General features: G+C 42.6%; 1 protein-coding gene across 1 annotated transcript; it reads right to left on the reverse strand.

Moving 5' to 3' along the window:
- Positions 1-73: 73 nt before the first annotated feature.
- On the reverse strand, positions 74-14,759 carry rlf (RLF zinc finger). Its single transcript, XM_085768264.1, has 8 exons — positions 14,555-14,759; positions 12,003-12,157; positions 10,238-10,319; positions 8,710-8,845; positions 8,384-8,586; positions 5,894-6,030; positions 5,606-5,747; positions 74-5,253 (listed from the first exon to the last, which is right to left on the reverse strand). The coding sequence occupies exons 1-8, from the start codon at positions 14,732-14,734 to the stop codon at positions 613-615; spliced, it is 5,676 nt and encodes a 1,891-aa protein (XP_085624390.1). The 5' UTR covers positions 14,735-14,759; the 3' UTR covers positions 74-612.
- Between the last annotated feature and the right edge of the window lie 1,715 nt (positions 14,760-16,474).

Raw genomic sequence — 16,474 nt, forward strand, 5'->3', positions numbered from 1 at the left:
GTACCAGCCTATAACACTTGCCATTTCATTGTTCCTTAAAAGCTTGTATAGAAACACAAGGCAATACACAAACGAGAAAGCAAATGGCTTTATTTCATTTCCACATTTATTTTTATTAGAAAGTGTTACATACATGTCTGCCAACATCTGTCCACTGCATCCCAACACTGGTTTTAATATAAACTGAGGTGAAAAATAACCAAACATATTCCCCACGAAACTTTGTAGTAAGGAAATGTTTTTCAGTCACATTTTCACACATGTGAAAAGGCCTTGCAATACGCTACTGACCATCTCTAACAATCTGAAAATCTGTACATTTATTTCAGAACTACAATATCTACACTTCTGATGATGAGTTAACATAAGTGTTATCTGAATGCCTTCATAATATGTCTAAAAAAAAAACAATAATCTTGTTTCTGATGTGCACTGTATAAGCTTGACTTTACCTTATGCTAATTTCTATCATGTTTCAGTTTGGCAACTTAAAAAACAGACAACAAAAAATCCATAATACTATAATTTTGGGACAAAGAAAAATACTGTTACACAGTTTGTGAAAATACAAAGCAATTTGCCATAGCCATGTTAAAAAGGTGCTCAGTTAAACTAACTTCCAAGAAGCAGTTTGCTGTTGTTGGTGTCTGATGGGAAGAAGTCAGGCAGGGTTGTGGTGCACACGGGTCTCCCCAGGACCACCACCGGTCTGAGGTACTGAAGCTGTTTGATGGCCAGGTCCCCACAGCCAGCCAGAGCTTTGTCCAGGATGGACTTCAAGTTTTGGACTGATGTGAAGTCCCCAGTCATCGTGTGGGGCTTCAGCAGAGGGGAATGAGTACGTCTGCTGCGAGTGTGAGAGATCCCCAACTGGTTGTTCTCCTTGACGGAACAACTGCGTCTGAAAGTGTCTCGCCGTTTGGCTGACCCGTTTTTGTCTTTCGGGGTTGTTTCCTGGATGAACTTGAGGAAAGAGGACTCGAAGCCCATGGGTTTATAAGCAGCGATGTCAAAGGACCGTGCAGAGGGGCTACCTGCCTGAGGGTCTTTCACATTTGCCGGCTGTTCTGGCAGTTCGTTTTTCCGTTTTAGCGGCTGACGGACAGGAAGAGTGGGAAAGGCTGCTGACCCATTAGTCATTTTAACACCCGACACGTCTTGGAAGCCCTCTTCAGTAGTGAAGCGCAGTGAGCATGGAGGCGAGAGATCCACGGTGACGGTGCGAAGTAGAGGCTTGATTTTATCCAAGCTTAACCTCTCCTCTTGTTTCTGACTGATCTGTGGGGCTGCGGCCGAGTCGTCGGAGTGCCCTCCGGTGCTTGGTTCACCGTACAGCACCTCATCTGCACCGACGAGGACGCCGTTCCTCTCAACTGGTGGTGGTGGTTCCTCCTCTTCCTCCTCGGGAAATCCCAGTGCATTATCTTCATCCTGAGGATCAGTCTTGATGGAGTGGAGGCTCATGGTTGCCGGCTGCCCCGCTGTGTTGTTTTCTGGCTCTGCCTGATACTCCATTTTACGAACCCCGTTGGGGGCGCATGCTCCCGCGACCGTCGGCCTGGCTGACTTCCTCTGAATCAGCTCCTCCAGCTGCTCAGCGTTAAAAACAAGATTATCTTCATTCTTCGTGAGATCTTCTCGACGCATGCGGTGAACCTTCAGGTAGTGGCGGTGCAAGCTCTGCAGGTACGTGACGACAGAATCACAGTCCTGGACCATGCACGGGTAGGACACTCTCAGGCAGCGGTCTTGGCACATCTGTAGAGCTTCTTCATGAGACCTGAAGACAAAACGGTTGTGAGAATTTCTCTTCTCTTTCTTTTTTTCTCCCAACACTTTCTCCTCCTCAAGACACTCCTCGCCCATTTCCTCTGACTGCTCAGGAGTCACTTCAGGCTTGGGACTCGATCTCCCAGCCTGTGCGGTGGGTGAACCGGGTTCTTCTTTCTGAGGACTCTGTGGTGCGACGATAAGCTTCTTTTGACATCCAGTAATTGACTTTTTGTGAGTGCTCTGCAGACGAACCACCAGTGAATCGTAGTACTCACAGTGACTATAAAGAGTGTGTTTTTTAAGTGCCTCGTCGTGGCTGAACACTCTGGTGCAACCTTCATATTTGCACCTTATTAGCTCTGGTGGTTGAGAGTGGTAGTCTCGAGTGTGACGCACTAGGCTGCTTTTAAGGTGGTAGGAAGCGTTACAGTTGGCAAAGTGACATTTGAATTGGGGCTGAGGTTCATCCGAGTTTGGGAGAGGCCTCTTCTTTGCTGGCTCTTTCCTGACCTCTGGACTGTGTTGCACTTCAAAATCTTTCTCCAACAGGAGCTGAGAGCGATTGTAATGATGCACCAGCTGCAGGTGGCGCACCAGACCTCCCTGGGTGGAGAAAGCTGCGTCACAGTTTTTTGCTACACAATGAAAGGGCTTACTGAATTTGTCCAGTATATAGCAGAGGTTACTTTTGGCCACCAAACGCCTTGTACTTCTGACCTGCTGTGCTGTGTGTGTATCCTCACTTTCTTCCTTCTTCACACCATCTTCCTCTCTGCTACTCTCTGCTTCGTCCTCCCCTTCCTCTTCAGATGGACGATTATCGTCCTCCTTTTGCCCATTTTCGCTTTTCACGGTTGAGTTTTTTTTCTCAGGCTGGCGTTGCAACTTTGGGATCTCTTTCTTCTTCACTTTTAGGCCTTGGTTCATCAGGTGCTGTGATGTATTCTTTACTATTTTACCTCCTTCATACCGGACAGCTCCGCAGCTTATTTTGTCCACTAAAGCCTCACTCAGCTTGTGCATCTGAACATAGTGGGCTCTCAACACATGTTTTTGTCTGTGACCCTTGGAACAAAGCTGGCAAATGTAAGGCTTAAAAGATGTGTTTTTCAACGAAGTCAACCTTTTGGCCTGTTCCACAGTGCGGCCGTGTTTGTTGTTGTAGTGTCGCAGTAAGCTGTAACTCTGAGCAGTTCTGAAGCCGCAGCCTTTCATCTCGCAGACATACGGCTTAGCGTCGGCTAATGATTCAGCACCAGCTTCTTCATCCGCTGTAGATGCTTGTTCAGTTTTCACCTTTACGTTCTCCTCAGGCAGAGGTGCAGGTCTTTTCTGGTGCATTACAACAGGAGGCGTTGCCATGATCGCTTGATGAAGAGATATTAGGGAAGCATTACAATCTGGGTTGGGCGGAGGGGACTCACATTGCGCATTGTGAGGGGACAAGGAATTCAGATCCAGTTTACTGAGGCCTAGAACAATCTCTTTCAGTGCATCGTTTTTTGTTTGAAGACTTGAAGCGTTTGTTTCCCCGTTTTGAGTATGGGTGGGGGCTTTTCTTTCGTCACCAGCATCCACAGGTTGAAATGCAGATGAGGGCTCATTTGCTCCCTTTTCCTCACCGTCTGGGTCAGTTTCAGTCTTTATCCCTTTGGTCTTTGAGCCTCGTTCTTTGTCATGTTTGTGTTCTTTGTTCTCCAGTTTAAGATGTTCTGGGTGGGCGCATTTCAGATGTCTCTGGACGTCTCTGGCTCTGGAGAAAGTCATGCCACACTTCTCAAAACCACAGGTGAACTTACTTCCATCAAAACACACAGCCACCAAGGTCATTGTTGCTTTGGGCTCTTTGCTGTCAGATTCCTGCAAAGCAGAGGCACAGCTCGATGAGGAGGAGTTTAGGACATCTCCATTTACAATCTGTTCTGAATCAACTGGCTTACTAAGGCGGGCCGTCGCTTCAGAAGAGGCCTTGAGAAGTTTCCGTTTGGCCTTCCTCTGAGCCTCAAATTCCTCTTCAGAGAAGGTGATGTTGTGTGTGGATAAATGCTTTATAAAGTCCTTTTTGGATAAATAGTATTTTCTACATTCAGCGCTGGAGCAGGAAAATGCTGCATCCCTGAAATGCTGTGCTTCATGGTGATAGATTTGTCCCAAGTCAGAGTAAGTGACATAACAGCCTTTGAGCTCACACTGGTAGTTGAGTTGATAGCCGTGGGTCTGTTTGTGCGTGACAAGTTCGTTGGAAGTCCTAAACTGAGCGCCACAACCCACGACCACACACATGTAAGGCCGATCTCCATAGTGAACCCTTCTGTGTTTGCGGTGATGATAAGCCGAGACAAAATGGCGTCTACAAAAAATACATTTCTCCCGCTTGTCTCTCATCTGGTGAAAATGTTTCACGTTGTCATCCCCTTTGTGCTCTGACTTTAAGTGGACATATAAGTACTTGGAATGTTTAAAGATCCGAGTACATCCCGTTCCCGGACACGGATACTCGTCTCGGTTCTGTAGTTTGAAGTGTTGGTTGATGTAATCGAACGTTACATGCTCGTCGTCGTCCGGGCGTTTCTCTTTCACGGTTTTGGCTTGTTGCACGATGTGGTCAAGCACGTCGGGATCGTGTGTGGATTTGTAATACAGCATTAAAGAAGGGTCAACGGTGATCTCCCCTGGTTCGACATCATCATCCTCATCCACCTCTTTCTGCGTGTCGTCTTTCTTTAAGCTGTTTTTAAGTTGGATTTCATTCTGAACGTGTTGTTTCAAGTGAGGAACAAGTTCCTTTCTGCTCTTGAACTTGTCCAAGCATATAGGGCATGGGTGGCTGTTGTCCTCTGCATGTCTTTTGGAGTGGTGAACAATTTGGGTGTCAGTGACTGGCCTCTTACAAATCTGACAACAGAACTTGTGTTTCTTTACATCTGATTCTCCTTGGATTTCTGTGGAGCTAACAGATTGCTTTTTATCCTGCTGTTCGTGACCATCAAGACTTCCATTTATCCTCCTTTGATGCTCAGAGGCCACTTTTGCTGCCACACCCTGTGGCTCCGGCTGTTTAACCTTGTCTTGTTTGTCTACCCCTTCTTCCTCTTCCCCCTCTGACTCTGGCATCAACCCAAGCAAGGAGACACAGTGGTACTTGAGAGTTTTCCAGTCCCAGAATTCGGGGTCAAAAGGCCAATATGCCTTCAGTGCTAGTAGCAACTCGCAGCGCAGTGAGTTGGGAATGACCTCGCTTTCCTGGTCATACTTTTGGTCGGGGCGCAAATGGAGTTCCTCGAGACAGCTGAAGACATCCTGACTGGGGCCGAGCAGAAACTCTGTAAGCTGGCAGGCACGCAAAACTTCCAGGTCGTCTGGAAGAAGACAGGAGACCGTCTTACACACAGATATCCGTGTGTCTGAGTCTTCCTGCTTTGGGAGTTGAAGGGCTTTGACACAAAGTTCGACTGAGGCAGGTACCCCCACATCCTCTGCCTGAAAAGACAGTGAACCATTGTTATTATTGAGCAGCAACAACCCCTGAAAAAACACTTTACATTAAATAGTGGTACTTGTCATTTCAAATGTCCAGTAAACAAGTAATACTATTTCCATAAACACTTGGCCAACTGCGTCTGAGTCTCTTTCCTGCCACATTACAATTCAGATTAAAATTCAAATCGTTTTTGATATTTTGAATCTGTCAGTAAACATCACTGCACCTTGCAGTGAAAACAAGCTAAATTACTTCCTGACTTTAGTTCCTGTTACTGCAAAAAGCCCCATTACAAAATCTAAACCACTTTCACTCTGTCGAAACTGGGTAGTGTGGCCGTTTGGTGCTCACCTCTGCCTGAATCACACGGACCAGGTAAAGCAAGTGGTGGACCGTTTTGGCAATGGCACCGAGCTGAAGGCATCGTTCCAGGAGAGACAGCAACGAGGGGTCAATCCTCTTCTGAAGTTTGCTCCACAACAGAATCAACTCCCTTTTGAGAGAAAAGGATTCAGAAAAAGATTCCCAAAAACAAATTGAGTGATTCCCATGACCACCACGACAAAGAAATCAAAGAGATTGCTGATTGCAATTTCAAAGATATCAATAATTTACATGTGATGTCCACCCGACACTCACCAGGAGCAGTAATGACTCTGCTGCTGAAGCTGCTGAGTCAGGAAAGTTGTGCACAAGATGAAGGCTGTATTCTCCTCCCCCTCTGTCTCCAAATTACATGTGATCTCCAGGACATCCTTGCAGTCAAGTCTGGATATCTGTTTGGAGAGTGAAAGAAATAAGAAATAACATTTTTTTTAAACTAGATATGACAAATCAAATGTGGAGTCACATGTTTTTCCCCATTTGGCAAAATATGAATCTGTCATTCCTCCGTCACTTGAAACACGTCGGCTGAGAGAAAAGTGTGATTGTAAGTTCTGTCATCAACTTTGACACAACACATGTCACCAACCATTTACAACAAATATTTCTGACTGATGTCTCTATCATCCCTTCCTAGTGAAAGACGGTATCATATCATAAAAGCTGTATCATGTCATGAAAACAAAATGAAAAAATGTCTCTAAAAGTGACATGGAGATTTTTGTTGCAACTTGTGAAGCGCAAAACAAAAGTTTGCAAGTTTTTCATCACACTGCCAAGATATTTTCATAAAATAAAGAGCAGGTGATAAAAATAATTTTCCAACCCACTGCAGGATTATTCATATTTACAACACAGAGTGATATTCACAAGGGTTAAGGTTTCCTACAATGTATTAAGCACTATAAAGTTTCACCAGATGAGGACTGAGAGGAAGCCATTACAGATGAGTGTGTTATGCTAACTGAGATTTACAGAGACCTAGATCTATCACAAAGTAAAGGCTTAAAATAAAAGATTTAACTCCTAAGGCTTGAAACCTTCAGTGATGTGCTGCTTTTCAGCCTGAGCTTACTTTTAAAAATCAAATAAATTAGCCCACTGTATGCAGCACATGAAGTATTTATGTAACTCGTTGCACATAAAAGGAAAAGGCTTTACATGTTCAACCTGCAGCATGTATGAAACCTCACCTTTGTCAATCATGCATGCCTCACTCTGATTCCTTTGTCTCTCCCTCCTCCACCCACAAATATGGTATGTGTGTGTATGAGAGAGAGAGACAGAGGACAGCATGTAAGGAAACAAAGCAAAGATCCTTGGGGACTCTTTTAAGGGTGGGCTACACAATCAGCACACACAATGATATTGATCATGGCATGTTTGTACCGGTGTAAAATGGCAAGTCCATCACAAATGTTGAAACTTAGAATGTAAACATATGTGCAATAAAACCAGCCTTAATTTTAGCTGTATGATAATTTGTGTCTCTGGAGAAGGTTTTATGACCCAGTGAAGTTAAAGAATCGTCTAAATCTACAATAGATTTAAGTGTTGCAGCAGCTCTTTAAGCATGACCATTCAAGACTCTGTGCAAGTTTTCCAACTGTCAGCAAGACCACGAAAAGGTGGGTGAATGGAGACAGATGGCACTACAGAAACAGGATTAGACAATAACAACACCTGTCAGTGACTATACATCAGACTCAAGCATGTATGTAGCGCTGGTTGAACATGATCAGCGAAAAACAAAATGTCCACATCATAGCTCCAGAAACAACATTACAACCCTCATCCCTATTGTGTTTCTTTCTGAAACTCTGGTGACTCTGCACAATAGATAAATAAGTGGGTATAGCATGAACATCACATTCTATTCAAAGTGTAAAAGTAATATATCTTAAACATAATCAATAAAATATCAATCTAATGCTGAAATTAGGCCAAAAAATTCTTGTACAAGTTGGATGATTTCTGAGTCTTCACACCGAGTGCCAGGAAGCTGAAAGCTCACATTTGCATGTGCATTTGGGGGCTCTATTTTTGGCGATGCTGCAGACAAACTTTATAAATAGGCACGGTATTTAATATTTCCACTTGCTGTTTTATAAAGAAGGTTTCACTTGCAAATATGTCCCCATTTTTATTTATCAACTAATATCTCTTATATATTGCCTGAACAGGGTAAAATATTGAATCTGTGTTGCTGAGAGCAGCAGGAGTTTTATCTGCTCTCTGCATCTTGTCACCAACACCTGTGTCCTGCCATAGAAACAGGGTTTTTGTTCAGTGTATGGAGTAAAATCCCAGACTGTCTCAATTATCTCCATTACAGACACACATTATCTAACATGTTGCATTTTGCTTTCAGAAATCCTTCAGCTTGTAAGCCAATGTGAAGTCTGATGTGAGCTGCAGATGTGAGCCTGTCATTGGACGCCTATTTCAACCAGTACTCTCCTCCCTTTCTGTTTCCTCTGCTTGCCTTTTTCAAAATGCCCCTTGTTAGGCAAAACAACAAACCCAGGACATACCAACCTACTTTTCTGTTTCTGTGGTGTTTTCATTGCGGTAAATAAACTATTTTAATAACAAAACCCAACCCCCTGACATCATTTTGCAGAGCCACCTTCGCCGCATCCAGGGCTCAACTCAAAACTGTTATTCCCCCCTAACAGCATATGTCATGTTCTCCAGCATCATGCACACAACTGAACATCTAGTGAATGTGTGTGTGTGTAGTACCTCCATGATGGCTTCTTCATTTGGCAGCAGGTGACAAAGCAGGGAGACAAATGTTTGGCGAAAAGTTGCTTGGTTGGAGATGGAGCTGCATTCGGTGCAAGCTTTAGCCAGCACCACGGCCTTGGCGAGCTCGCCCATTTTCTCCAAGTGTTTCACCCGCATCTCCATGAAGCCCTCGCCCTCCAAGCTGATGTAGGCATCGACTAGAGACAGAATATTCAAACACGGTCGGATCAGCAAACTACAACAGCACAGCCAGCGAGACTATTAACACTGGAATAAAGACGCTGTGACGCCATCATTTATGAGTTCATGAGACTCCCAACCTTCCTCTGGGTTGGTGACCTGGCCCGTGAGGAGGGAGGTCAAGACCGGGTTGCTCCACGCTCCTCCCTCTCCTGTGATCTGGAGTAAAGCTTGGAGGTCTGTGCTTCCGTACTGTAACAAGTTATCATGGGCAATCTGCAATGAAGACACAATCAATGTCATGCATGAGTACGATAGAAAGAGCCGCCTGTTTATCACTTTTGATAAAAATCTGGATTACAAACAACCAAAACACAAAACTGTGCTATGTTTGTCCCCACATACAGGAAGCAGTGCTCTCCACCATTGTTACATGACATCAGCTTTCTAAAGAAACTCAAAACATCAGTTTATATAACCACATTGCTGGCTAAGAATATATAACCTGTATATAGAAGGAGAGCAGTCTTTTGAACACCACTGTTCAAGTCTGGAAATAAAACATTCACTAGGATTTATATTTAGGGGAGGGGGGGTTTAAGGTCAAGAGTGTGCTGACCTCATGCAACCCAGTTACGGCATACAGAAGGCAAAATCTCTCTAACACCCTGAGGTAGTTACTTCAGATTTGATAAAGATGAAAAAAAGTTGACTGGAGGACAAACTGATTTGATTTTTGTGGGTAAAGGTCGAGGTCACAGCGACCTCACAAAACAAGATCTTGGCTTGTGAGGGAAATCTCTCATCGCAAACCTCCTTAAGGGAATCCCATTAAATTTGGAACAAATTTTCACTTTGGACACAAAGACGAACTGATTAGATTTTGGTGGCCAAAGGTTATGTTGAACACTGTTAAGCCATTACTCAAGACTACACGCAGCAATTAGGGCAAAATCTGGCACAAAATGTTGATATTTTGTATGACTCTGGCCTCAATGTGACAGCAGAGAGATTGCAGAACTTTTACGTTTGTACATGTCCAACTGAACTGAAGCTGCAGTGTGGTAATGAGTTCCCATGGCTCTTCTTACGATATCACAGTCCTGCTCAGTGTAAGAGGATATAAACAGTGATGTTTTGAACTCAACGAGGGACAAACAGAAATAAAACGCTGCCATCTACACCAGCTACGGGCATTTACTCCTCCGCCCTCAATAAAGACCCATCAGACAGTCTTTCATAACACAAGCATTTCCCATAGACAGGCTCTAGTTGGGCAGGTAAATAAAGTGACACGGTTTCAATTGAGGCAAAAATCTTGAATTAAAACACTTTATTACACTCTTTGCTGAGTGCTGACTGATTAAGTTCGTGCAGCAGGAACTTCTCTCTAATTAATGGCGACTGCATCTGTAAACTACAGCATCTACCAATAAAATACTCTGCTGCACGCACACCAGTCACACGACCCACCGCCACAAGTTAAATCTGAACCTGTGGGAAACACTGAACACCCACTGAGGCACAAGTAATCTTGCTTACACACTCTCAACACACAAAAAGAGTATTTTTTGTTGACGTAATTCTTACTTACATCATGAACACTTCATTTTTCTCTTAAGTTTGCAACCCATCAGAAAACAATGTTTCGGAACAAGGACCTCTTACCTGCACCGAGTGGTGAAACTGCACCCAGGCTTCGTATGGGATCTCATTCTCAGGCACCGACAGCAACAGTTCAAAACAGCTCCTGCAAGAAATGAAATCAGATCACATAGCAGCTTCAGTAAATATTGATAATCCTACAGAGTTCTATTTTTGACAAAAAAAAGAGGATCTGCAAGTGTAAAGTGTGACTCATTTAATCTCAACCACACATACTGAACAGACTGTGATATTAACTAATCACATTCAAGAGTCAGCTTTACACCTTCACACATTAAGCATGTCAAAGATGCTCGACTGGAAATAGAATGAGCAGTGGTGAGATGTTTTTCAGATGGGCTCGATAACATCTGCCAGTGGTTAAATTTAACTATTATAATCTATCTATTAATAGATCCCTCATATAAGATTTTATATCAGGCAGGAAATAGTGAAACAACCCCCATCCCTCATGAACAACTGCAGATGGAAGGTGTGTGTGTGTGTGTGGAGCTGTAGTTCGTGAGCTCTGCAATTAACTGAAAGAGACATTATGAGTCGCTAACTGACCTAATTTAAGTCATGTCAGTATGTTGAGTAAATTTCTTCAGACAGGCTCTGATTTGGAGCCTGAACCGATTCATGCACCTGAAAGTGCAGCGAGGACGCGTCTAATCCAAAGCAGGAGCCGATCAGCGGCAGTCAGAGCCTGAGTAACAGCCACAGCTGTGTCATTTACACCTGTATATAACATTACTCACTTGCTTATGTGAAAACAGACTCTGTTCTGACTCAAGATTTTCAATGTCAGTCAAAAGTCATACTCCAGGATTTACTGATTATATCCAAAGTCCATCTAGGCAATAATACAATATAGAACGTCTCTGTTATATCTAAGAAATAACACTATAATTAGATAGTGGAGAATTTTGTGCACAAACAATTATTTAAAAACAATGGCATCTACTGTTACAGAACTAAAGGTCACAGTAATGTATAATATTTATTTCAGGTAACATCACCCTGCCCAACTTTTGACCTGACTGTAGGTACTTTTAACGTAAAGGTAATTATAATTAACAAAATCAGATACTTAAATTAAGTCCAAGACTACGAAGCATTTAGAAAATGGGAGGTCTTTCTTAGTAATAATCATGATTTTAATCTGAACAATCTCTTTCTTCAAAATCATTATTTACAATTGGACAGTCATTTCCACTTGACAACATAAACAACTGTGCTGTAGCAGGAAGTCTGAAAAATAACCTACAACATAAAATAATAACCTGATAAATACTGATGCCACGTTTAAAGTGCTGTGCAATTTCCAAACAAATAGCACTTGTTTCTAACAAGGAAAATGTATTTACAGTCGTGTTGTGTACCTGTATTAAATTTCCTGCATTTTATTGAGTGCTCCAGTTTTTTCATTTGGGTTCAGTCCCTTTGTGAAGTGACCCACGTGATTGCACCTTTCAATTACCTGTCCTGTCTGAGAGCACCGATTTACCGGCTGAAGCACAAGAGCACCCCTCCTTTTGGGTATTTACAGTCAGCTTGTGCACTTTACAACAACAACTTTACCTGAGGGAAACAACAACAATGTTCCTCGCTTGCGGAATATAGAAGATATATAAATCAGCAGATTGACAGGCACTTTGTGGAGCATTGGTATCTATCCTTTTGAAGACTTGCATACCTGTGGTTGTGGGTGGTGAGAATGTATTGTCTCTCTCTCTATAGTATATATAATAATGTTTATGTTCAATGGAAATTGTCCAATACTCACAAGGCTAATCTTTTCAAAACCAGGGCCACTTTGTCAGACTCTGCAGTGAGGTGGGATCGGGCTGCAGCGAAGCAGTTTATGGACAGACAGTAGACCTCCAGGAGAGGCAGACCATGCTCCATAGAGTTCCTGCTCCCAGCATAGTGAATCAGCGCCTGAAAAGATACAGACACGTGTCAAAAAAACCAAAGAGAAACAGCTATGAAAAACAGACCATAAATACTTTGAAGAAGTGATTAGAAGAGATCAGAAAGGAGACACATTTGTCTGGAGGAGCAGGGCTTTTCCACCTGGGGAAGATAACGGTCTATACCTGATTGATCCCAGCTGACACCGTCTGGTGTGAGGTGCTGCTGATTGGGCCTGAAGGGACTTGACTCAACACCTTCTCTGAACCTTTAATCGTGAGGCATAATGGACTTAAAAATCCTCCTCAAAGAGGGATAACCAAAGTATACTGTAATATGTTTAGACTTTTAATATGTCAGAGGATGCTTCCACCTAAATATGTGCCATCTAAGTGTATTTCTCTGAATTACACTATGTTAGGGAGCAGAAAATGTTTACATGATATGTTGTTTGTATGAAATGAAGTCTGTGCTGTCAAGTGTCCCCAAGGCACAGAGGAGTCACCGTCCGTATGTCTAAACCAGTGTGTCTGTCACCTGTATGAGGCTGGAAGGCACACGCATTAAATCTTAGTACTATCACCATCCCAGGGGTCCCATTTGTCAGACAGGAGGAACCTTGTCAGTTTGTGCCTGTGTCTACTGAGACACTAAATTAATTCCCCGCTGTCCAAAAATAAGGTACGCTCTCTGAGGAAGTCAAGAAGGAAGTGTCAACCCCCGGGGACCTCCATCAGTGAGATAATTAGACCTGGAACACTTCCGATCTGAGCAGAAAGTCAACACTGTCACAAAATCACAAAATTGACAGTTTTTGTTTATGATCAATCAAAATGAGAGAAAAAAAGAAAAGTTAATTAAAGTGGAAATTAGAGTAGGTTGGTATTAATGGTTACACACTGAGGCAGTTACTGTTATTTTTAATCTGTCTGTAGAGAAGATGGGGGTCAAAACAGGGCTCTAGACTGCCCATAAAATTTGAGGCAGTGTAAGTAAATTTTTCATATACTTGCACACGTGCAACCAGAAAATTTGCTGGGGTTTTTTTGTTTTTGTTTTTTTAATGTGGAAGGGGCGACTCAAAGAATCTGTAATCTGTCATTACAGGTGGCAGGTTAATGTGTGTGAGGATCATGAATGAAAAGGAAATGTGAATATTTGCTTTGCAAGTCGATTTACATTGTGCACCCTTAAATATTCTGCTTGCACTTCTAACATTTTAAGTTAGGGGACATTGTGCTCCTGGTAAAAAAAAAAAAAAAAGTTAGTGTAGAGCTCTGTAAAACATTCAATTTTCATTCTGAGTATGCCATTTAAAAAATCAGGAGGGTATTGTTGTTCTCAAAAGTTACAGACTTGTCCTGAAACCCCCTCTCATTCTGGTTGATATCCCTTTCCTAACCGCTTATCTAGAGAACAATGTACACAAGTGGGGCTGAAAAAGAAAGTAGGGATGGTCACAGAGATCAGCGATACCACAGAGCAGCCACAGAACAACCATAAGGAAGAGTTGGCTAATGAATTACTCTCCTCTACAATCCACTTTGGCTACTAACCAAATCTAACTGGCAGCTGCTCTGTGAGGGAAAAACATGGACATTGGCTTCAGAGTTGGTAAAAAATGAAAGTAATAGCTGCTGTGGGATCTTATAATCAGAAAACCATGGAACCATAGTCTTTCTGCTTTTCTAGCTCAGACACTATATTAACTCAATGGTATTTCTTATTTATTTAGCCTAAATAAGAGAATAGTTACAATATGGCAGATCCACAACACTACCTGTGCATTTCTATAAAGGAAAACAAAAGCAACTAGTAGACTGCACAGCCTTTGACACTGTAATAAAGGCTACACAATGCAATATTTTGATGGGAACGAGATATGTGCAAGCAGCTCATGTAAATGCCATTTTGGCTGTGGGCCCCCCCCCCCCAGCTGGCCAGAAAATTTGGATAAACACACCGCGATGCCGCCCCGCCCCACACACATGCAATTATGCACAATGTGCAAACTGTGGCAATGTCATGTGTGCATCATGCAAAACATCTGCAATAGATTCCCTGCGTTGCATGGTTTGGATAAGATTGAACTGAACGAGGTGCATGAATGAAAGCAAAAGCGATCACAGTGAACAAGTTAGGGCAGTGGACGGAGGAAGCTATCACTCACACTCACTGCCCCGATGCAATAAGTCCAGTGAGAGGACATAAAATCGTGTTGACATTAAAAATCATGCGTATAGGTGAAAATGGGTGGGAAATACACAGTGTGCAGTGTTGCTCCCTGGCTCTGCACCCACCCTGAACTTGGTGAGGTAGCTGCGGACCAGCAGCCATCGCAGATTAGACTGCGAGAAAAACAATCCTGGGTCAAGCTAACGCGGAGCTAACGCTTAGCATCGATGTTGCATGTACACACATTACCTGACAGAAGTTGTCGCAGTACTCTGTGGAGGATGCTACGGATATATCTTGTTGCCTGAGCACGTCCTCGAAGGCTCTCAATGTGGCCAGCAAGGTTTCCATTGCAACCAGGGTGTCCTCGGCCGTGTCCAGGGCCCGGTCGCTCCATTCGTGCTCCGGTTCAACATTATTCTCCGCCATCTTCGCTCTCCGCCACGGCGCGTATGCAGTGCAGTCTGACGCCGCCTTCAAGTGCCGTCGGAATATTTAAACATGTCATCTGAAGTCATGGGCTGAACCAGAGCTGAACTTCACCTGAGTGACCCGAGCACATATTAAGGAGGACAGTGGGTGACATTAAGGTCGATGGTGTTATTTATTGTGGTGGTGGTGGTTGTTGTTACTCTTTGTTTAATTTGGTTTCATTAATTAACCTTATTTAATACCCAGTGCATTGCTTTCATGTTGTTGTTGTTGTTGTTGTTGTTGTTGTTGTTGTTGTTTTTTAAATGTTATCTTTACTTTATGTAACTCAGGGGTGTCGAACTCAAATTTTTAGTTCAGGGGCCACATAGCCTGTGGGCCAGACCAGTTAAATAACAGCATTATAACCTGTAAATAAAGAGAACTCTAAACTTTCCCCTTTGTTTTAGTGCAAAGAAGTAGGCCTACATTATTAAGATGTTTAGATTTAATTAACTATCCTTTTTAAAAACAAACAAACATTATGAACAACCTGAAATTACCTGGAATACATGTGACATTTCAACAATTTTATGCCTCTTCTGTCATCTATGTAATTTTCACACACACGCCGGATTGGGCCCTCTGGCGGGCCGGTTCTGGCCCCCGAGCCATACGTTTGACATCCCTGTTTTTGGATTTACATAATTAGCTATGTGTACAAAATATGTTATTTATCTTTGCTCATCTTTGAATATAAACCCCAGCAAAATGATGGTCCAACATATGCCTGGGTCGTCCATATAGAACCACATCTGGACAAGGTCTGATTTATTCTCCAGTGTTGACTGATAGGTACACCTGGAAGATTTTCTGTGTGTGCGTCATCATTGGTCCAGATGTTGAAGTAGCATCTTACTCACGCTGTATATGGGACTGAGGCCCAAGTATGGGCCTGATTTATTTTGCTGTCTGAGAAAAACTTTGAAAACCATTTGAAAGCACCGTCAAATTCCTTGTGTGCACAAACATACTGGGCAAACAAAGCTGATTGTTTTCTTGTGAGCTTTATGTTTCATAATGTCCCATATACATTTCATGTGTTCAGCTTTATGTATGCGACAGAGCCATCTAGAGAAGACCCGAGGTTTTACTTTCATGTAAGACAAAGAAAGCTACCAAACAATTTTCTCCCAGTTGATTAATTGATTTGCCAATCAGTGCATTCTAGTATCATTTATTTATTATCATTTATTCAAATAATGCTGAGCATTTTTCATTCATATACTTTACAAGTTAAGTTTGCACCCAAAACATCAGTGTTAATAAAGTATGGTTTTATTTTTAGATAAAGGATTCTACAGCTGAAACTATCAGTTGAGTAACTGATTGACAGGAAATTAATTAGCAGCTATTTTCATAATTGTTTAACTAATTTCTCACAGATACATGCCAAACAATTCATCATTTAAATTCATTTAGTCAGATCTATAATAAATCAGCTCTACCTCTGAAATGCAGCGTAGGTAGCTACTCATTAATGCACAAGCAACAATCTCATTATTATATATTTAGAAGTCTGATGCTCTTCCTGCCACTATTTATGTGCTTAAATATGAGTGAGAGATTGGTTCAGTAGATAAACACAATAAACCTTTGCATTATGTCACTTTTCATTATTTCTCTGGTCACCTCCCTCTGAAACTGGTGTGTGGCGCCCTCTATAGGTGAGCAGGTGTGTGACTGTTGCTTTGACCC

The sequence above is a fragment of the Trachurus japonicus genome, chromosome 22 (genome assembly GCF_045865225.1).
Source record: "Trachurus japonicus isolate A0001 chromosome 22, Traja_1.0".
In the NCBI taxonomy this organism is placed as follows: Eukaryota; Metazoa; Chordata; class Actinopteri; order Carangiformes; family Carangidae; genus Trachurus; species Trachurus japonicus.

Bases quoted from the DNA above. Each gene is read 5' to 3' on its own strand.
- rlf (XM_085768264.1), bottom strand. From the start codon at position 14,734: ATGGCGGAGAATAATGTTGAACCGGAGCACGAATGGAGCGACCGGGCC. The intron at 12,158-14,554 runs GTAATGTGTGTA...GTATCTTTTCAG, and splicing joins ACTGCGACAACTTCTGTCAG to GCGCTGATTCACTATGCTGG. The intron at 8,587-8,709 runs GTTGGGAGTCTC...TTCTGTCTCTAG, and splicing joins GGTCACCAACCCAGAGGAAG to TCGATGCCTACATCAGCTTG.